The 23,522-nt window shown below is 38.6% G+C and overlaps 1 protein-coding gene across 12 annotated transcripts in view; it reads left to right on the forward strand.

Annotated features, from left to right (window-relative positions):
* Positions 1-23,522, forward strand: part of MIA3 (MIA SH3 domain ER export factor 3) — an 83,516-nt gene that overhangs the window by 45,939 nt on the left and 14,055 nt on the right. For 10 of the 12 annotated variants that reach the window (XM_047704269.1, XM_047704270.1, XM_047704264.1 and 7 more), the window contains 9 exons: positions 16,170-16,301; positions 19,411-19,432; positions 20,354-20,442; positions 20,682-20,759; positions 20,839-20,949; positions 21,954-22,025; positions 22,200-22,304; positions 22,977-23,099; positions 23,186-23,297. In XM_047704269.1, coding sequence (XP_047560225.1) covers positions 16,170-16,301; positions 19,411-19,432; positions 20,354-20,442; positions 20,682-20,759; positions 20,839-20,949; positions 21,954-22,025; positions 22,200-22,304; positions 22,977-23,099; positions 23,186-23,297 — 844 coding nt within the window. Of the gene's footprint in view, positions 1-14,963; positions 15,238-16,169; positions 16,302-19,410; positions 19,433-20,353; positions 20,443-20,681; positions 20,760-20,838; positions 20,950-21,953; positions 22,026-22,199; positions 22,305-22,976; positions 23,100-23,185; positions 23,298-23,522 lie in introns of those variants that run through there. The other 2 variants (XM_047704274.1, XM_047704275.1) reach the window with 1 other exon arrangement.

Genomic DNA, 23,522 nt, shown 5'->3' on the forward strand with positions numbered 1-23,522 from the left:
GGCAGGGGGGGGTGGTCTTTGGAGGAAAGCTGGCCAACCGTATAGGAAGTTGTGTATCATGACAGGTAGTGTTACATTGTTTGGGATGGGGATCCTTGGAAGGTTTTAAGCAGGAAAGAGATGTGGTTAGATTTGTTTCTTAGAAAGAGCCACTTATGACACAGTATCTATTCAGATTTATCTTTCTTAAAGGAGTCATGATCCAGATGAGACATTTAATCTATCTGGAAGTAGATCTAAGCTTTTTAGGACTTAGCTCCCCCTTGTGGTGTTTGTTGAAATTGGACATTTTTCTTGGTAAATTGTGGGAATGAGCAAGCTTTCAGAAGTTGGAGGTCAGGTTGTCCTTGGACCTGTAGAGAAAGTAACCTCCCGCACACGAAAATATTTTTCCATTAGGTTCTGTTATTTCAAGACTTGCGTAGGAAAGAGGTTTTTTGTTTTCTGTTTTTTTCTTTTCTGTTCCATAAAAATGCATGAGTTTTGAGGCAGGATGATCTTGTTTCAAATCCCCAATTCATCCTTTAGAAGCTTGGGCAAATTACTAAACTTTGTGTAGCTGTCATACATCTTCCAAATGCAGATGATGCCTACTCTAGTTGTTGGAAGAATTAAATGACTCGATGATAAAGTGTCTAGTGCCATGCCTGGCATTTTGTAGGATCTCACCCTCTGTGCACTTCTCCTTTGGGTGGTCAGAGGACAGTGTAAAGACATTAAATGCCTGGGGAATTCAGGAGAAAGGCCACCAGGATGGGAAAGATTTTTCAGTTTTCTCTATGGCTGTGGTGGTTTGCAACCACCCAGGTAAATGTAGGTATGACCTGTGCAGTTAGAATAATGAAATTTTCAGTGATTAAGGCAATCTCCAAATTCAGATTTGATCATCAGGATGAATCCTTGTCACTTCAGAACTTTAACAGACTCCAGATGTGGGAGGAATTCTTTATTTTCTTTGTGGCTATGCCCAGAGCCCTCTTCTAGGTCTGGGTTGGGGGACACAGAGGTTATATAGGACAGGGTCTCCACTTGTGGGATGGTGGGAGAAGACAAAGGAATGGTGAGGGGAAAGGGCACAATGTTACAAAGCAACATTGACCTGAAAGGTGTTGTCAAGAAGGCATTTTGATGGCCCAGTATGTACAGAGTATTGTGTTAGGAGTACAAGATTCTAAGAGGTAAAAGACATGATTCTGATTTTGACAGAGTTTAAGAAAATGGCATTTCAGATATATATGAACATGGGGGAAAATGGAAAATATTTGAAATCGTTTCCGTGAAGTATCAAACAGTATAGATAATTATTTGGTAGGGCTGGGGAGAAATGGGGTGCTGGCTTGTTCTGGAAAACTGAACCAGGAGGCAGATGCAGGGATCCGCAGGTAATGGAGTCTTAGAGCAGGAAGGGACCTTCGAGGGCAGCGTGGTTAGCTTCACAAATTGTAGTAGTTTCCTCTCCTGCACCCTGGCAGGTGGTTACGGGATCTGGGCATCAGCAGTTCCTAGCATGAGTGTCCTAACCTTACAAGGCCACTCACTGATTGCTCTCTTGGCATGTTCATTCTCTTATTGAATCCAGATTTTCTTCCACGAGACTCCTCCTAGAATTGAATTCTTTCTCTACATAATAACCCTTTAAACATTTGAAGTTATGCTTTACTTTTTTAAAGTGTTTTGTTGTGGAAAATTTCAAACATACAAAAGCAGAGACAATTGTAAAATGAGCCCATGAGCCCATTACCTGGCTTAACAGTAATTCCTTAGTATCACCCAAGGTTGGACACATTTGAAATCCCCTCCCCTGCTTTTTAAGAATTGTTCTTATTCAAATCAGGATCTTCTTGGGGTCCAGATGTTGTAGTGGGTTGCTATATATCTTTTTTTTTTTTTAAGATTTTATTTATTTATTTGACAGAGAGAGATCACAAGTAGACGGAGAGGCAAGCACAGAGAGAGAGAGAGGGAAGCAGGCTTCTTGCTGAGCAGAGAGCCCGATGTGGGGCTCGATCCCAGGACCCTGAGATCATGACCTGAGCCGAAGGCAGCGGCCTAACCCACTGAGCCACCCAGGCACCCCGGGTTGCTATATATCTTAAAATCAACTTAAAATCAGATATAAATTATAGACAGTAAAGAGTACCCATTTTAAGAATACAGCTCAGTGAGTTTTAACAAAGGTATTCACTCATGTAAAAACAGTCATAACCAAGACATGGAACATTTCCTTCATTCACACAAGTTTCTCATGTACCTCCCCAGTTTATCTCCCTTACCACCTGCTCCTGGCAACACTTTTTTTCACTACAGATTAGGTTTTCCTGTTGTACAATTATAATTATAAAATGGGAGTGATACCTAGGAGTAAAACTGCCCAGCCAAATGGTCAGTTTGCTTTATCTTAAAAGAAGATGCCAGACAGTTCTCAGAAGTGTCCCAATGTCTTCTTCCGCTGGCAATTTATGACCCTTCCAGTTGGTCCCATATTTGCGAACACTTGGTATTACATAGGTCCTAAATTTTAGCCATTCCAGTAGGCATGTCTTTGTGGTTTTAGTCGTATTTCGTGATGATTTATGATGCTAAGCAGTTTTTCAGGTGGTCATATATTTCGTGTGTTCTTCCGTGAAACAGCTTTTCAAATCTTTTGCCCTTTTTAAATTTATTTATGTATTTATTTTCATTTGCCCTTTTTAAAAAAAGTTTATTTATTTAAGCAGTTTCTATACCCAATGTGGGACTTGAACTTATTACCCCAAAATCAAGAATTGTGTGCTCTTTTGACTGAGCCAGTCAGGTGCCCCTCTTTTGCCTTTTTTTTTTTTAAAGCTTTTATTTATTTGAGAGAGTGAGCATGGGGGAGGCAGAGGGAGAGGGAGAAACAGACTTCCTGGTGCGTAGGCAGCCTGACTTGGGGCTTAGTCCCGGGACCTTAAGATCACAACTGAGCCAAAGGCAGACACTTAACCAACTAAGTCACCAGGCGCCCCTTGCCCTTTGTTAAACTGGGTTCTTTTCCTTCTAAATACTAAGGTCTAAGAGTTCTTCATATATTTTGGATACAACTCCTTTGTCAGATGTATATTATGAATGATTTCGTCTGGTTTATTTCCTGGCTATTCAGTTTTTTGACACTGTTTTTGAAGAGCAAATTTGTAATTTTTTAAAAAAAATTTCTTTTTTAAGATTTTATTTATTTATTTGACAGACACAGATCACACGTAGGCAGAGAGGCAGGCGGCTGGGGGAGCGGGGGAGGAGGCTCCATGCTGAGCAGAGAGCCCAATGCGAGGCTCGATCCCAGGACTCTGGGACCATGACCTGAGCCGAAGGCAGAGGCTTTAACCCACTGAGCCACCAGGTGCCCCGCAAATTTGTAATTTTGATAGAATACCATTTTGTTAATTTTTACTTTCATGGTTGGTGCATTTTGTTTCCTGCCCAAGGAATCATAGGCCATTCTGAAGACGCAAATATTTTCTCATGTTTTCTTCCAGAAGTTTTATAGTTAATACTTTTCATGCTTAGGTCTCTGCTCCATGTTGAGTTGATTTTTGTGAATGGTGTAACATTTCATTTTTTTCCTCCTATGGATATCCAGTTGCTCCTGTAGCATTCTTTTCCCTTGAGATTACCTTGGTACCTTGAGTTGAAATCAGCTGACCATATTCGTGGGTCCCTCTGGACTCAAATCTGTTCCATTGATTCATGTTTCTATTCTAAGATAATAACACACTTTTCTGATTAGTATAGCTTTATAGTGGGTCTTAGAATCGGGTAGTCCTTTGGCAAAATTGTTTTGGCTATCTTGGTTTCTTTGCATTTCCCTAGAAATTTTAGAACCAACAGTAATTTTTATAAAAAAAACTTGGTGAGATTTTGTTACTGTGTTGAATCTATAGATGAGTTTAAGAAGAATTGATATCAACAAATATTAAGGCTTCTAATCTAAGAACTAAGTTCATCTACACAGATCTAAAGAAGGTCTGTAAGAGACCTACAGGACACTGCTGAGAAACTTCCTTAGTCTCTGTGTACTGGTTTCATGCATATTGTTTACATATGCTTGTGTTTTTTGTGACTTCTCATGTTGTAAATGGTGTCTTTCTTACATCTCATTTATAGTTGTTTTGTGTTTATAGAAATACAGTTGGTGTTTGTATATTGACCTTGTATCTTAATACGATTAAATTTATTAGTTGTAGGATTTTTTTTGCACATTTCATAGGCTTCTCTGGGCAGATAGATGGTCATGTCATCTGTGAATAAACACACCTTTTAAAAAAGTCAGGTTAATTGAACCATGAATACTTTTAGTAAAAGTCACTCTTACTGTATACGGTTTGATGAGTTTTCACATTATTTCTTTAGATTTTTTTGTATCCCTCCTCTCTTGCCTTTCCTTCTTGGACTCTAATTACATGTATGTTAAGACCACTATAGTGTTCCATAGGTCACTGAGGCCCTGTTCTTTTGTTGATTTTCGGTCTCTTACGTCTTTGCTTCTGTTTAGATATTCCCATTACTGTCTTCACATTCATTGACCTTTTGTGAAATTTTCATTTCTGATATTTTCTTTTTCAGCTCTTAAAGGTGCACTTAATTCTATTTTGTATTTCTACCTTTTGTCAACATGGTCATGGCTTTCTTTTAATTCTTAATATACTTCAAAATAATTCTTTAAAGTTCTTTTAAGCAAATTAATTCTGTCATCTCTGTTGCAACTTCTTGGTTTATTTTTAGAGATTGGTTTATCTCCTCCTCATGGGACATATTTTCCTGCTTTTCCTCACATGTCTGGTGATTTGTTGCTGGATGCTAGGCGCGGTGAATGTTACACTGTTGAGTACCTGCTTTTTAGTGGCTTCCTTTAAAAAGTGTTGGAGTTTGCTTTGCCTGGACTGTTGTTACCTGGGGACCAGCTTGATCCTTTCTAGTCTTGTTTTTAAGATTTGTTAGGGATGTGTACGCAGTAGTCTTTATTCGAGAGTTAGAATAGCCCTGCTCCTAAGGCGTGATTCTTCTGGAGTCTGCTGAATGCCTTGAGCGTTCAGCAGGGTCAGGTCGCTCTAACTGGCTGGAACATGATTCGCCTCCCAGGCCCTTGTTCACTCTGGGAACTCTTCAGCTTCCAGGGTCCTGGCAGCCGTGCTTTTTGCCCATCCTCAGATCTTCCATTAAACACCTTACTTTATATAGGTGCTGCCTCAGATTCAGCGAAGATGGAAGGAAACCCCCTTGCAGATTTTTAGAACTCTTTTTTTTGTAGTTCTCCTCTTTCTGGTGCTTTTCCTGGCCCGGTTCCCATACCCCAGTCTCCCTGAACTCTGTTCTCCGCCTCCTTGGCGAGACTGGGGGACTCACAGGGTTTCTCCCTCCCTGTACTGAGGCCTAGAAAGTGCCTCCTGGTAGAAAGCTGGGTGATCTCCAGGCTCACCTCGTCTATTTCTCTTCCCTCAGGGGTCACAGCTGTTTGCTGCCTGTTGCTCTCTACCTGATTTTCTGGTTATTTCAGTGGGAAGGCATGGATATCATTTCCTCTGTAGATTTCTCCTTTTGTTTGTTTAGTGCTGTTGGAATGTATTTACTGCGGAAATAGGCTCGTTTAGCTTCTAGGGGTTATCAGGGTCTGTATCTTGCTAACCACAGCCTCCAATAAGACTGAACAGGTTTCCCTGGTTCTTTATATTTACTGGGAATCAGTAGTCAGATTCAGGCTCGATATGATTGGCAAAGATACTTAGTAGGAGATGTGTACTTTCAGCAGGAGGTGGCTAATGACTAGATGCTCCTCTTTTTTTTTTTTTAAAGATTTTATATATTTAGAAAGAGAGAAAAAGAGAGCGTGCACAGAAGCAGGGGGAAGGGCAGAGGGAGAAGGAGAGAGAGAATCTCGGGCAGATTCTGCACTGAGTACAGAAAACAACGCAGAGCTCGATCTCATGACCTCTAGATCACGACCTGAGCTGAAATCAAGAGTCAGATCATGACTGAGCCACCCAGGTAGCCCTCTCCTTCCATTTTTGATGTCACTAGTCATTGGTGACATTGACTAAATCTGTCAATATATTATAGGTGGCAAAATGCTGATACGCTGATCATGTTGTTCCTGCTTCATTTAACGGGTGGGATATTTCTCCAAAAAGAAGTTTATAATCAAGTATTCTTTTTTTTTTTTTTAAGATTTTATTTATTTATTTGACAGAGAGAAATCACAAGTAGGCAGAGAGGCAGGCAGAGAGAGGAGGAAGCAGGCTCCCCGCTGAGCAGAGAGCCCGATGTGGGGCTTGAACCCAGGACCTGGGATCATGACCCGAGCCGAAGGCAGCGGCTTAACCCACTGAGCCACCCAGGCGCCCCTATAATCAAGTATTCTTTACACTGAAATTTGGTTTGCATAGTTCGGGCAGTATAAATATTTGGTTCTATTTAAATAGTTCCCAGAATAATGAGTTGTCTTCGTGGCTTTATAAAATGATGCCAAAGGGATTTTTTTGGTGTGTTTCTTCTAACTCTTTCTGATCATTATGATGTCATGAATTTAAAAATATTTGGGGTGTTTTAATTAGCTGTAATTCTTATTCTTCTCAGTGTTCAATTTCTCTGAGTTTGGAACCTCTTCACCTTGGCTTCTGGGCCTTTCTGACACCACCAGTGGTCACTGATCCCTTCCTTGCTTTCTAGTGTGGTAAGATAGTCTAAGCTCATCTACATTTCATGCCCAGATCGTGAAAAAGTCCTTTCTCCAGGGAGGCCCTGATTCCTTTTGATGGGAAATGGTATTTAAAGACCACAGTCTCGGTACTTAGATTGTTTATTGCTTTTGAGTTGGCCAACATTTCTAGGCCTTTTCAGAGGACAAAGCTAGGACAGACATAGTTTTTGTGTGTGTGAACAGTCATCTTGGTGCCGTACGGATACTCCTAAAAGAAATTCAGGATGCTAGAGGGATTTTACTTAACCTCATCTATCTTACACATGTACTTTCTTTTTCCGGTGTTGAAAATCTCAGGTTTCCATGAGGTCAACACATTTATTTTTTATTGTACAATATTCAAACAACTTTAAAAATACCTATATCAACATTATATGTTCAGTAACATGTTTGTTACTGAAAATGTTTTCAAGATGTTTTGCAGTTATTTTTGTTTTTAAGGTATATCTCTCTAGTACATGCTTAAAAATAATTCCTTTCTGTTCTCCTGCCATCAGTTTGATTCACAGTTAGGTCAACTGTTTCATTTTTGCTTGCACTTTTTAAGGGTTACTTTAAAATATTTTTTGTTTTGCTTTGTCTTGTTTGATAAGTATCTAACATATTTACAAGATCTAATGCCAATTTATAAAACAATTTGTGAAACTTCAGAGAAGTCTAGGCTTTGTCTCAGTTCCATTGAACCTGTTATTACCCTCCTCTGTGAGTAATTTTAAAAATTAATTTCATTATCTTATTTAAAAATAAGCAAATGGTTTTTGCATTTAGCCAAGATTCTGGCTTTATCTACCTTCCTTACTGAAACAACTGAAAAGAAAAAAAAAAACCAAGACAAAATAAATGAAACTGTTTTCAAGACACCGGACATCAGGTAACAAAGGAGAGTAATTTCTGAAAGATAGCGAACTAGTGCTGTGAGCCCTGCAGTTATGGCTGCATACTGCACTGGAAGAGTTCCCTGGTTGTAGCATAGACGTGAAGAACCCTGAATTGAGGAGATGGAGCTGAGAATCCAGGGAAAGCGAGGCAGCTAGAGTTCATAGGGCTGAGTACCAAGGGGAGAACGCAGCACGGAGAGCGAGCTGTGGGATCTGTGAAAGGTCCCCTTTGAGTATTCATCAGCATATGAGTTTGACAACATTATTCAATGTCAGAGAAACCGTCCAGGTGATTAGAGGGAGTAGTTCCTGACACAAGGCCAAGAATATACCTTACAATTCCAGGAGAATTGCATAAAGTACTCAGAAGGGTGTCACCTCAGACTAAATCTGCTCGTCTTGCCTAACAAGCCTTAAAAGCAAGATCCAAAAGAATCAAAGTATCTGAGCAAACAGAACAATGCTCAAGAATGTTTGTTATATTAGTCAAGGTTCTCTAGAGAAACAAAACAAATATGGGACCCCCATACACCGATGGATAAGTAGAAGAGGTTTTTTATAAGGAATTGACATACACACAATTGGAGGCTGAGAAATTCCACAGTCTGCTGTCTGTAAGCTGGAGACCCAGGAAGGCATTGGTGTAATTCAGGCTGAGTCCAAAGGGGAGCTGATGGTCTGAAGGCCTGAGAACCAGAAGTACCAAGGGTGGAAGAAAAATGATGTCCCAGCTCAAGGAATCAGGCAGGAAGGGGTGAATTCCTTTCGCAGTTTGTTCTGTTCAGGCCCTCAATGGATTGGATGTTGCCTACCCATAGCGGGAAGGGCAACCTCCTTTACAGAGGACATTGATTCAAGTGCTAATCTCACATGGAAACACTTTCACAGACACACCCAAAAATAAGGTTTAATTTGGTTACTCCATAACTAGAGGAGTTGACACAAAATTAACCATCACATTTGTTCATAATACATGACATCCAGTCAGAGGTTACCAGGCATGCAAAGAGGCAAGAAAATATAACCATGAAGAGGAGAAAAATCAACCCGTCAAAACCAACCAAGAACTACCAGAGATGTTAGAATCAGGCAAGGGTATTAAAATAGTTATTATTACTGTATTTCGGATGTTAGGAGTTAAGTGGAGACATGAAAGATTAAAAAAAAAAAAAAGACCCAAATCAATCTTACAGGTTGACAACTGCATTGCCACCTGGTTGGGATGAATGCTAGACTAGACATCGTAGATGAAAAGGTTAATGAACTTGAAGGCATAACTATAGAAGCTATCCAAAATGAAATACATAAGGAAAAACGACTCAAGAAAAATGATGAGGTCACCTGTGAGCTGTGAGACACTTTCAAGCAGCCTAATAAATGTAACTGGAATCACTGGAGGACAGGATAGAAGAGGTGTTCAGAAAAATATTTAAAGACATAATGACTAAAAATATCTAAAATTTATGAAAACTGTAGATCATATACTCAGGAAGTTCAATGAAACCCAAACATACGAAGCATGAAGAAAACTACGTTGAGGTAATCATAATTAAATTGCCCATAATATGTGATAAAGAGCAATCTTAAAAGCAGAGAGGAAAAAAAGGCATTTTACGTAGAGAGGGATTAAGATAAGGCTAACATCAAGATTTCTTGTCAGAAGGCAAGGGAGAATACAGTAGAATAATAACTTTTAACATACTTGAACAATATTGTTGACCTATAATATCACAGCAAAATAATTTTGTAAAACAAAGATTGAAGATTTTTTCCCAATGTACAAGAGCTGAATGAATTCACCAGCACATCTGTGCCATAAGAGATGTTAAAGGAAGACCTTTAGGCATAAAGAAAATGACAGATGAAAATAGTCAAGCCATAGAAGGGGTGAAGAATGCCAGGAATGGTAACTGTGTAAGTAGTTATATAAAACCATTATCTTACTATTTAAATATCTTCAAAATTCAACTTTTTGTAGCATGGGTTTAAAAATATATAAAAGTAAAAATATGACAATAATATGAAGGTGAGGAGAGGAAGAAATGGTAATAACTCTTATAAAGTTCTTATGCACATGAAGTAGTACAAGATCATGGGAAGGTAAGACTATGGTAATGAAGAGCAGAATATATATGCTTTTTGAGTGCACATGGGGCACCTACCAAGACAAGTCATATTCTGGACCATAAAGCAAGTGTTCAAAATACAGAGAGATTCAAATCAGACAAAGTATATTTTCTGGCCGTAGTAAAACTAAATTAGAAATCAGTAATGGAAAGATCTCTTGAAAGTCCCCAAATATTTGGAAACCAACTGACATACTTCTGAATAACTTATGGGCCAAAGATATCAAAAGGGAAATCAGTATTTTGAGCTGAATGAAAATGAAAACATATATCAAGTTTGTGTAGTAACAGTAAAGCACTACTTGGAAATTTATAGCCCTATTTATATTAGAAAAGAAAGGTCCCAGACTAGTGACCTCCATTTCTACTATTAGAGACTAGGATAAAGAGCAGATTGATCCCCTAGAAGCAGAGGAAAAGAAATAAAGAGCATAAATTAATAAAATAGAAAACAAAAGGAAAACCAATGGAAATAAAAGCTGGTTCTTTGAGATTAATAAAATTGATTAACCTGTAGCCAGAGTGATCAGGGAAATAAAGGAGGAGACACATTACCAATGTCTATGATCATATGGGGACATCACTACAGGTTCTACAGAAATTAAAACAATAAAAAGGGAATATTATGAAAATTTATGTCACTTAATTTGACAGTGTGGCTGAGATGAAGAAATAGCATCTAAGACACAAATTGGAAAAGCCTCCTCCATAGACAAATGACCTAAATAGCCTATGGCTATTAAAGAAATTGAGTTTATTAAAAATCTTTCTACAAAGAGAACTCCAGGCCCAGATGGCTTCACTGGTGAATTCAATGAAACTTGTTAGGAAGAAAAAAACTTATATAAACTCACTCTTAGAAAATTGAAGATGGGAAGATACTTCCCAATTCAAACCAGACAGAGATATAACAAGAAAAGAAAACCCCAGACCAGTATCCGCCATGAATGTAGGAACAAAAACTCTAAAATTTTAGCAAATCAAACCCAACAGCATATAAAAAGTATAATACATAATGACCTAGCATGGTTTATCCTAAGAATGCAAGATTCATTTAGCATTAGAAAATCAGTCAGTGTAAGTAACATATTAACAAACTTAAAAAATAAAATCCAAATATTCAGCTCGAGAGATAAAGCATTTGAAAAAAAATCAAATGTTGATTACTGATGCTAAAAACAATAGTAGCAAACTAGGAATAGAAGGGGGCTTAAAATAGCCTCTATGAAAAACTTAACTAACATCATACTTAGTGGTGGATAATTGTTTCCCCCTAAGATCAGAAATAAAACAAGGATGTCCACGCTTACCACATCTATTCAGCACTGAAGTGGGGCATAGTGAGACAATGGCCAGTGTACTAAGGCAAGAAAAAGAAAGAAAGAGCATACAGATTGGGAAGGAAGGAGTAAAACTGTCTTTATCTGCAGACATTGAACATCTATGAAAAAAATCTGGTGGAATCTACAAAAAAGCTACAGTTTAGTAAGGTTGCCAGATAAAGATTAACATCTAAAAGCATCTGTATTTCTATGTACTAGCAATGAAGAGTTGGAAATTAAAACTAAAGTCTTCTGTGTACAATAGCATCAAAATATATGAAGTACTTAAGGATATATCTGGCAATACTGTGAGACTTACAACTGAAAACTATAAAATATTGCTGATCGAAAATTGAAGACCTAAATATGGAGAGATATCTGTTGTTTGAGAGTCAGAAGACTAAATATTGTTAAGCTATCATATTGTCACTATGACAAACAGTGTGTTAAATATTAAGCTCCCCATTTTGACCCCCAGAGTCAACATAATCCTGATCAAAATCTCAGGAGGATTTTTTGGTAGAAAACGACAAGCTGATTATACAATTCATATAGAAAATTCCAAGGACCTTGAACAATACAAACATGACCTGATTTCAAGACTTGCGATAAAGTTATGGTAATTAGGAGAGCATGGTATCAATGTAAGATAGACAAAAAGATCACTGGAATAGAATTAGACAGTTCAGAAGTAGATCCATACATACCTGGCAATGGACTTCTGACAAAGGTAGAAACAAAGTGGAGAAAGAGACGTCTGTTCAACAAACGGACTGGAACTATTGGATATATTCCTGTGCAAAAAAATTAATTCATAGCTCAGTCATAAACATAAATGAACTCAAAATGCTTCATTGAACTGAATGTAAAACCTAAACCCATAAAACTTACAGAAAAAAGTTAAGCAAAGACTTCTTAGATTTAACACCGAAATAAAGGATTCATTCATAAAAGAAAAATTTCATAATTTGGATTTCATCAAAATAAAAATTCCTGCTTTTCATAATACACTGTTAAGTGAATGAAAAGACAAGGCACAGATTAGGAGAAAATCGTTGCAAAGCGTATATATGAACAAGGACTTAATATGCAGAATGTATAAAGAACTCTTAAAGCTCATTCATAAGAAATAAACCAGTAAAGTTAACACTTCACCAAATAAGATGTGTGCATAGGAAATAAGCACATGAAAAAATGCTCAACATCATTACTTCTCAGCGAAATGCAAATTAAAATCACCATGAATTATCATACATACTTATTAGAATGACTAAAATTAAAAAGAATGATTTAAATTAAAATACCAAGTGTTGGAGAAGATGTGGAGAAGCTGGAAATATACACTTCTGTTGGGGGATATACAGTGGTTCATCACCTTGGAAAATTGGTTGTTAGTTTCTTAGAAAGGTGTATGTCAGATGCTCCAAGCATCCCTTTCCTAAGCATGTACCCTTGAAAAAATAAATTTTGCATCTACATCCATGTACTTGTACATCAATATTCATAGCCTCTCTATTCATAAAAGCTAAAAACTGAGAAAAATTCAAATGCCCGTCAATAGCTGAATAAATAAACAAATTGTGCTAGGTCCATCCAGTGAAATGCCATTCAGCAATGAAAAGGAATAGTTACCTATTGATGAATGTGGCAACATGGGGGGAGTAGGATACATGGTGATTATAAATTTCATATATAAAACTGTAGGAAATGCAAACTATTATGATAGAGAACTTCTGTTTGGACAGGCCCAGTCCGTAAGTGGCAGGAGGTGGGATGAAGAGACATGTGGAGGTGAAGGATATGTTCAGTTGGAATGTGATGAGGTTCTCACAGGTGTATTCGTGTGTCGAAACTTATCAGATTGTGCACTTTGAATATATGCCATTTATTGTATGTGAATTTTATCTCAGAGCCATAAAAAATACTTATTTGTCTCATTACTTTCTTACGTAAAAGTAGTATTCTACATTTTTCCACCCCTCCTTTAAAAAAAAAACATTCTGGAAACCATACCCTAGCAGTATATAAAATTTATTTTTTTCCAGTTTCACAGTAAACTTCAGTGTATTCAGCACCTCTTCTACTGATGGACATTTTGGTTGGTTGTAGTCTTTTGTTCTTATAAATAACGCTGGATTAACATAGTTTTGTTTATATATCTTTTTAACATTTGTTGTGTCCACAGTATCTTTGAGATCTTTAGAAGTGGGATTGTTGCATCAAAAGGTAAATACACAATTTGGAGAGATGATGCTAAATTCCCATTCATAGAGGTTGTGTCGTTTTGGGGAACGATGAGCAACATGTGAAAGTACTTGTTTCCCCTACATTCTCTCACCAATAGAGTATGTTGTCAGATGTTTAGATCTTGCCAGTATAAGTGAGAAATGGTATCTCAGTGTAGGTTTAATTTGTATTTCTTTTATTATGAGTGAGGCAGTGCATGTTTCCGTATGTTTGTGAGCTTTTCCTATTTCTTTTCCTGAGAACTGCTGATTCTTTTATTTCGGCTCATTTTTCTATAGGTTTGGGGCTGTTTTCTTCTCTGCTTACTTGTACAGTTCTTCATACTTTAGGAATATTAACCCTTTGTCTCTAATGTTACAAATATTTTTTCTCTGTTGTCAAACTTTTTTGACATTTTGCTTTTTTTTTGCATGCAGGGGCTAGGCACATTTTTTATTTTCAATTGTTGGCAATTCTTTTCTCTTGGATTTTGAGGCATAATTAGGAATTTTGATCACTCATAATACATGGAGAAACTCACTCATGTCTCTTCTGGTACTTGTTTTCATTTTTTACATTCAGGTTTCTGATCATTTGGAATTTATCCTTATGAAAAAAAATCCAATTTTAACATTTTCCATATGGCTTAGTTATACTAATGTCACTTATTAAAGTCTTCTTCCCCAGCTGACTTTTATTATATTCTAAATTTTCAGTGCAGTTGGGTGTAGTTTTGGATTTTCTGTTCTGTTCATAATCCATCTGTATTCTTGGGTCAGTTCCCTACTGTTTAATTGTGTGGCCTGTTTTCACCTCCCCTCCCCACCTCCATTGCTCTTCTTTTTGAGGATTTTCCTGATTGTTCCGAATTTTTATATTAAACTGGAAGACATACCTTTAAAGATTTACAAACATCATTGTCCCTTTTACATGTCCTCAGTTTTTTCAACTTTCCTTTATTATTTTTTCTTTAAGATTTATTTATTTGACAGACAGATCACAAGTAGAGAGGCAGGCATGGGGGTGGGGAGGCTCCCCGCTGAGCAGAGCCCCATTCGGGGCTCGATCCCAGGACCCTGAGGTCATGACCTGAGCGGAAGGCAGAGGCTTTAATCCACTGAGCCACCCAGGCGCCCAGTTTTTTCAACTTTTAGAACGTGCCTATGCATATTCCCCGTCCTTTTCCAAAAGTCACGTAACTATAACCTACGGGACCCTTGGGTATGGTGTGGTAATGACGTGGCTCCTTAGAAGCAGCCTTACTCCAGAGCACCAGCAGGAATGTGAGACGGCGTGAGCCTGTGGACTAGGAAGGGGAAAGCGGAGCTTCGGGGAACTGGAGATACTCGGGCAGGCAGGCCTCGCTCTGGAGAACCGGGGAGGGTGTCTTTACTCGGGGCGTGGGAGAGGCTGCTCTCCCGTCTGGGCAGTGGGACAGGTGCCTGCGGTCTCGGCACGCAGTGTCACAAGGCTAGCCTTGAGGGGCAGGAGCGGGAGGTTTCGCTCCAGCCCCAGCCCCTGCTCCTCTGACACGGAGGCCCCAGCTCCTGTGGCAGGTGAGGCTTCTGTCAGCGCGCCGCCTTCCGGCGGCCGCTCCGGCGACCGTTGGTTGCGTCCGCCGTGGCCCCGCCCACCGCGAGCCGGGCCTCCGTAGGCGCCTTTACGTCATAAAAGGGGCATTGTCTGATGACGTGTTTCCTTGGAGGCGTACGGCGGAGAGTGCCTTCGCCTGAGGAAGGCGAAGTTCACTCCCAGTGGCCGCCTCCTCCGCCGGATCTTTTCCGGGGGAGGAAGCGGTGGGAAAGTGGGCTTCGGTGCTGTTCCGAGGGGGGAACGTGGCGTCTCTCAGCTGCCCCCTCACGATGGACTCAGTTCCTGCCACTGTGCCTTCTGTCACCGCTTCCCCCGGGGACTCGGAGCTTCTGGGACCCCTGTCGGTCCTTTACGCAGCCCTCATAGCCAAGCTACTGGAGGTGAGGCGCCCCATGCCCAGGGAGGGACCCCAGCTCCGGCGGGCGGGTAGACGAGTGGTGAGCGGAGTTGGCGCGCTGACGGGTGGAGGGAGAACTGGAGTGGGTCGGGGCCGAGGCCGGCAAGACGTTGCAGTGCTGTTTGGGGAAGCCGGGGGGGAGTGATTTTAAGGTTTCGTCCCCTGTTAATTTATTACTGGTTTCTTAGATTGTAGCAGGCGCTTTGTTATTTTCCGGTTGAAAGTCACGATCTCTTGGGGTCCTTTTCTAGTGACCCCTGGCACTGTTTGGGTTGGGGCCAGCATGGTAGCTGTGTGCTTGTAGAAGGTGGGACAGTGTTTCATACAACTGTATTCAAGGAAGCGTTTAAAATGCAGGCACGGCGTTATGTAGAAGACGGTTACATTCAGAGCCGCGGTCTGGACCAGTTACGAGGAGCCGTCTGAGCTTACTCAGCTTTTGTTTTTATGTAACAGTAGGATAAAGATGGAAAATCTTAGAGGAGAAGCACATTATTTGGGTTATTCGCTATCATTTTGCTTTTATTTGCCGCCATACAAATTGATTTTCTCTCTAGGGTGTTCAATTTTGTGTTTTATGTGTTTTTTTAAGTTATGAGTTAACTAAGGAAAGTCTGATCCAAAGAGATTAGACGTGTCCGAGACAACATGATGTGGTAGGTCCTGTTGCAAACTGGAAGTATGTGTTCAGCTTAGATACGTTTAGATTCATAATATTCAGAAATACTTGAAGCCAGACAAGAAATAAGAGGCTGCCGGTATCCCATCTCTATTGAAGCAGTGGAAGCTACTAAAGAATTTTGAGGGGGTAGTTACCTGGTGGAGGTCGGTTTAGTATTCTGTGGATGGTTCTTTGTGACTGTTCTGTTCTAAATTCTTCATGGATTCTTGTTATTTCCAATATTTCTGTTTCAGTTAGTCGCAACATTGCCTGATGATGTTCAGCCTGGGCCTGATTTTTATGGCTTGCCATGGAAACCTGTACTTATCACCGCCTTCTTGGGAATTGGTTCATTTGCCGTCTTCTTCTGGAGAACTGTCCTTGTTGTGAGTAAATTAAACGTGCACTTTGACTCATCAAGACACCAGATATTTTATAATCGCTAGCCCTCCCTCTTGTTTCTTTTTCATTTACAAACACGAACACAAATGCTTCTGATCTCAGCTAATCTTGTGAAGTAGTTCAGTATAATCTTTGTTGGTAAGGATTTAGGTGAACAAGACGATATGTATAATTTTAATGGGAAAACTTCAATTTATAAATCTTAAAGTCTAAACCTTAAATGTATATGTACCTACTTGGGCACACGTATAGGTTCCTAGTAGAACTGGCAAGTCTTAGAGCCATCTTGAGAAGCAGTTAAGTAGTATGTATCAGAAGCCTTAAGGTTTTCATATCCTTTTATTATCAAGCCACGTGTAATTAATCTGTCCTAGAGAAATAACCAGTCATGCATTAAAAGTTTTATATGAGTGATCAGTGAAACACTATTTTTTGAGTGAAAACTTGGTGCAAACTAAATGATCTGCAGTAGGGGAATTGTTAAATTATTGTACATCCATATAATAGGATACTAGGTAACTCTTGAAATTTATGTTATTTCAAAGATACAGGGGCCCAGAAAATGTTCACAATTTAATATTAAGTGGAAAAAGCAGAAATCAGGACTGTAAAATACAAACTGTATGTTGTATATATAATTATATAAAAATAGATGTGTACACAGAAAAAAATGCTACAAGAGAACAAAATAGTAAAATATATATCTAGGACCCTAGGTAATTTTGCAGTATTTTTCTGTGTGTTATCTGTTTCACAGATTTTTTGTTTTGTTTTGTTTCACATATTTTCTAACTTGATCATTTGCTATTGGACTCATAAAATACCTTCTTATTTGGAAACACAGGTTATGTAGTATCCAAAGACACACTATTAAAATTTTTATTTCTTCAGAGTCTCTTCCCGTGCAGAATTTGTCTTTTTTGCTTATTTATATATGTATGTTCGTATGTACTCAGTCTTGTGACTGTATTATGTCTTTTTGTTTCATAGTTATCTAACATAACTGGAGAAGAAATCTTGGGTGAATGAGCTTTGCAGATGAAAAGCTTTCAGTTTCAGTTGAAGCTTAACAGTTGAAGTAGCCAAAGCATTGGATGCATGTCTTTCTAAGATTCTTTTTCTGATTTCTTAGTTTGATCAGACATACCATTGTTCATAAGCTTTCTCTCCTTGTACAAGTGATGATAAAATCACTTAAAAAGAAGGGTCATTTGCCTGGATTCCTGGGAAGAGTCCTCTGATCTCATGGGACTTTTCCTCAGATGGAAGGGGAAAGGGAACATAGAAAGGATGAGTGGAAGGGGAAAAGGTGAAAACGTTTTTTCATTTCCCACTCTTGTTTCTCCCATCTTAAAAATCCCAACACCTGTGTACATTTTCACAGGATGATGCAGCCTTTCTGTCCTAACTGCTGTTTCTCAACCTCAGCAGTTGACTTTGGGAACCTTGGTCCCTGCTCTCATTTGCCTGCTTCTTCCTACCTCCTCCCGCCTACTGATGTGGGTGAAAGGAGGACTTACTGTCTCATTAACAAGGCTGTGACATTAGAAAAACAGTCCTTTCTTTCCATGTTGGAACTCTGAACGCATTTTCCAGTAACAACAACATTATACATGCTGTTGGATATTGTAATAATAATGAGATACCATGGATGATTTATGGACTGATCTGAGTATTTCATTACCATTTATAACTTTTGAAAGTGGAAATAAATTCTGGGTTACAAAGACTTTCAATGATGCAATTTTTTAAAAAATTGAGTACTGCTTAGTTTTTTTTGTTTTTTTGTTTTTAAAGATTTTATTTATTTATTTGACAGAGAGATCACAAGCAGGCAGAGAGGCAGGCAGAGAGAGAAGAGGAAGTAGGCTCCCTGCTGAGCAGAGAGCCCGATGCGGGGCTCAATCCCAGGACTCTGAGATCATGACCTGAGCCGAAGGCAGCGGCTTAACCCACTGAGCCATCCAGGCGCCCCAGTTTTTTTTTTAAATAAGATTTTATTTGTGAGAGAGAGAGAGTGCAAATAGGGAAGAGGGGCAGAGGGAGCAGCAGACTCCCTACTGAGCAGGGAGCCCGACGTGGGGGCTTGATCCCAGGACCCTGAGATCATGATTTGAGCCAAAGGCGCAAACAACCAACTGAGCCCCCCAGGTGCCCCCTGCTTAGATTTTGCAACCCTGTAATTCAGTGCTGTCTTCAGAGAGGATTTAGAGGTTAGTTGTCATTTCTCTTGTTGCTTGTGCCTTTTCCTCTAGCAGCCTTCTTTCCTTTTCAGGTTGATGACCACTGTGTTTAGGGGTTTTGAGAAAATCCGATGACCTAGCGTAATTTTTAGATCTCTAAATTCAGCCAGTTGCTAACTTGTAATAGGACTTCACAGATGTTTTCTGGTGAGGGAGAATCTTAGTGCAAAGATTATGCCTTTAATTTTGTTTCCTGAAAGTGTCTTTGAATGATCATTGTTTCTGGACTTCGTTCTCACTATTTTGGGTTGTCAAATAAATGATTGGGGTAAAAGAAGCATTGATATATTTAATATGAAAATATCCATTTCCAAAAAAAAAAAAAAAAAAAGAAAATATCCATTTCCATTATTAAAATTAAGTGCTTAATAAGATTGGTGCTCATTTAATACATAAACATATCTTTATTTGGAAAATGATGTATTCACTTTAGTGCTTCTACCAGAAATTGTGAGGCATCCCTACCAATTACATTTGAAATGCTTTTTTAAAAAATATTTTTTAATTATTTTTTAAGATTTTATTTATTTGTTAGAGATAGCATGAGAGGTCACGAGCGGGGGCTGCTGAGCAAGGAGCCTGTGTAGTACTTGATCCCAGAATCCTGGGATCATGACCTGAGCTGAAGGCAGATGCTTAACTGACTGAGGCACTGAGGCGCCCCACATTTGAAATGCTTTTTAATCTTCTCTTATTTTTTAATTCAGTGGATTATTACAGTGAACCAAACTGTTTACTAAATTTTCATTTTGTTATGATTTGACTATTGTAGATAATATTTTCATAATATTGAAATACTATTTGTTATTAAAATGTTTTGACATCTCATTTAATTTTATTTTTCTTCTAGGTAAAGAGTAGAGTATATCAAGGTAAATACTTAAGCTTATTCTGTTGTTTGTACTCTTCCCTCAGTACTAGTGTTTGATATGAGTTTTATGTAAGCTAGAAATAGATATGGTGACTTCTGATGTCTGATTGATTTACTCACTCCTGAACATTTTACTAATCCTAGTTGCTAGCTTGGACGACAGAGTGTAGATAGTGATGCTACCAACTGAGATAGGAGGTGAAGTGGAACAAATTGTGGGAGGAGGTAGATGATTAGTTTGATTTGGGGCAGATTGGCTTTGTTGACTTACTACAGATTTATTGCATATGAACAGTGTTCCTGAGCTAATGGTTTGATCAATACAGTAAATATTTAAGTATATAATTTGAGGAATAGAGATGTAAATCAGTGTGCTTGTATTTTTTGTCTTTTTCTTTTTGCAAATGACATATATTTGAATGATCACAGTTTCTGAGAAGAAAGGTACACCATGAAGGGAAGGATATCAAGCTAAAAATATTTTATTATATTTCCTGTTTTTGAAATAAATTGGAATATCACTGAAGGAAGGGTCCTTATTATATATTTCTTTTTTTATGTATTTATTTATTTTAAGATTTTATTTATTTGAGAGAGAGATTGAGAGAATGAGCTGGGGGAAGGATAGAGGAAGAAGCAGGCTCTCTCTCTGAGCAGGAAACCTGATGGGGTTCTGGGATCACGACCCAAGCAGAAGGCAGACACTCAACTGACTGAGCCACCCAGGCGCCCCTGTTTTCCTTATTTTAGTAGTATTTTTACACCCTTATTTGCCATGAACTGCAGGTTGCTTTCTCAAAAGCGTAATAGTTATGTTAAGTTCTTTTCCTCATAGTGCTAGGTAAATGTGCTGCTAATACATTGGGTTATTTAGTTTTACTTAGTTCTCATAATAATCTTATGGATTTCCTCTCCCCTTTAGTTACTGAACAGCAGATTGCTGCAAAGGTGAAGAATATCATGAAAGAAAACGCAGAACTTGTACAAAAGTTGTCAAATTACGAACAGAAGGTATAATTATTCTTTCAGTATTTTCCCCTCATGATTCCAGCTTGAATTATTTCCTCCTCTGTTATGGTGCAGTTATTATGGTATTTTAAAATTCATTATTTCCTATGAGCCATCCAGATCTGAAGTAATCATCGTATGTGTAAAGTACATCTTTCTTCTCTAAGGGGTTACCTACTCAGATAAGTTTTGATACCCTTGTGATTTATAGTTCTGAATTCTGTGTGCTTTATTTTAAATAGATTAAGGAGTCAAAGAAACATGTTCAAGAGACTAAGAAACAAAATATGATTCTGTCTGATGAAGCAATTAAATATAAGGTAAAAATCCTTTCTCTTTTTGAGATTACATTCTAAAAAAAATAGTAGTTACTATTAATTTTAATGTCTCTTTTAATAGGATACAATCAAGAAACTTGAAGAAACTAATGAAATTCTGGATGATACAGCTAAAAATCTGCGTGTTATGTTAGAATCTGAGAGGGAACAGAATGTCAAGAATCAGGACTTGGTAAGGGTTTTATTACAAATCTTTAACTGTAATTTAGCTTTCAAACTGTTTTGTAGATAGGGTGGAATGAACTCTGCATTTTCCCAGGGTGTAACCAAAGGAGGATTGGGAGACAGGGAAGTTGAACCTATATCCATCTGTCTTCATGGAATCTAAAATGCTAATACCACAAGCTGTTATTTTCATGGTCCTAGGAAATATTTTTGTCCTCAGCCCTGGATAATTTCTGTATTGCTTGGCTCTGCCATCTGAAACATGTAGCGCAACTAAGAAACCGTAGCCCTGTTGAACAGTTCTAGTACTTTGTTTTGTTTTGCATGTTTCCTTTTAAAAACAAGCCTTTTAGAACCATTTAAGAACTACAGCGAAGTTTCAGAGAGTTCGCATATGTTGCACACCCAGCTGAGCTTGTGACCTGGCTGACCAGGTATTTGCCAGGTTTCTCTACTCTCAGTAGACCCATTCCCACTCTTGGTATACTGTTCACTTCTGAAGGAAGTACCTATGCCCAGCCTGGGATGAAAAGAGTGAAGAGTATGCTCCACCTCCTTAAGGAGGCAGTACCTTGACAGATTATCTGGAATTCTTCCATAAGTGAGATTTGTCTGTCTGTCCTCAAGTCCAACCATTTTTAGTTCAGGCAAGAGAATTTTTAAGGTGACCTTGGGGATTTTTTTTTTCTCTGCCAGTTGATTTCAACTGGACTACTTGAACATTTCTTTTCCTTTTTTTTTTTTTCTCCCTGCTTTTTTTCACCTTTTTGTCTGGTCATCTACCTACCACATTAGCAAGGAATGTCATAGATGCACGCAGTTAGAGCTCCAGTTATTTTTTTTCTTACCTCTTTACAGTCTTGACTTTTCTCCCCAGCTAACACTGAATCACCTGCTTTTACCTGATATGTAGGCGATGGCTCTGGGATAGCATTTCATCTTTTTAGCACATATCCTACTGTTTATACTAAAATCCTAATACATTTTTTGTGTTCTTCTTCCACATGGCAGATATCGGAAAGCAAGAAATCTATAGAGAGGCTAAAGGATGTCATTTCAGTGAATGCCTCAGAATTTTCAGAGGTAAAGCTGCCTTTAATTCTGCAAGATGTTAATAAGGTGTCTTAGTTTTGTTGAGGAGCAAACATTTAATATGTGCTAGAATTTGCAATAAATGAAAACTATATGATGTCTAATTGGGAAAGTGTAATACCCCTCCTTTGGAATTAACTCACTAATAGGAGTGTTTTGCATTAGGTTCAGATTGCGCTTAATGAAGCCAAACTTAGTGAAGAGAAGGTGAAGTCTGAATGCCACCGGATTAAAGAGGAAAATGCTAAGCTTAAGAAGAAGAAAGAACAGGTAAAGAAAAGTTAATGTCCTAGGTTATGTGGATGAAGGGACCGAGTATCATTACCCCTTAAGTATCTTTTCTCAGATCTGTTTTTAAGGAAATGAAATATGTATGCAGAATTTTATTCTTAGATATGCAAAGTTTAAGCTTCCAAAATTGAGTGCATGTATATATTCTCCATCTGGTCTAGATTTTCTGTTCTTATCTATAATTTCTTATAGCTATCAGAGTGTTTTTAGTCTTTGTCTTGTCAAATACCAACCAATTATTAACTTGAATAGCCTCAGTGGGGTGATGGATTTGCTTCTTGACCAAAGAATTATGAATTTTAACCCTTTTTTGAGCAATTACTGCTTCACTGACAAAAGGAAGGTTACATGATCTGGAGTGTGGACATGGGAGACAGTGAAATGTGTTCTGTTCCTGTGAAAGTGAATTATTTGAATGGGCTGCAGTTTTCTGCAGTAACTGGGTTGACTTCCTCGACAGCTCTCATCTCATGTACTTAGTGCACATGAGGGTAGGAGCCACTCTCCCCTCTCCCATCACGAAGGCCTCAGTCCATAGTGACAGGCCAAAGAATAGCATGGCTCCCTGCTTCCCTGTCTCATTCATATATTCCTGATGTGTCCAGTGCAAGAGCCCTAGCCTTTGGAAATTCATGTGTTTTAACTTTTCAGTTGCAGCAAGAAATCAAAGACTGGAGCAAATCACATGCTGAGCTCAGTGACCAAATCAAAGCATTTGAGAAATCTCAGAAAAATTTGGAAGTAGCTCTTACTCACAAAGATGATAATATTAATGTAAGTTTATTCTCTTGACTACATGCTTAATCCTCATGAAATCTATTTGAGAAGCTCTTTCTAATGTCCCTTTGCTTCTTTTCTAGGCTTTGACTAACTGCATTACCCAGTTGAATCTGTTAGATTGTGAATCTGAATCTGCGGGTCAGAATAAAGGAGGAAGTGAGTTAGATGAATTAGCAAATGGAGAAGTGGGAGGTAAGTTTGGTTTCAGGGAGGTTGGACCACTTTTTGTGTTCCTGTCTTTAAGTACACTAATGCTCCTTTTGGCTGACTAACTTCCTCTTTTTTTTTTAAAACGATTTATTTATTTAGAAAGAGCAGGGGTCGGGAGAGGGAGAGAATCTCAAGCAGGCTCCCCACTGAGCAAGGAGTCCAATGCAGAGCTTGATCTCAGAACCCCAAAATCATGATGTGAACTGA

Source organism: Lutra lutra, chromosome 15 (assembly GCF_902655055.1).
Source record: "Lutra lutra chromosome 15, mLutLut1.2, whole genome shotgun sequence".
Lineage (NCBI taxonomy): Eukaryota > Metazoa > Chordata > Mammalia > Carnivora > Mustelidae > Lutra > Lutra lutra.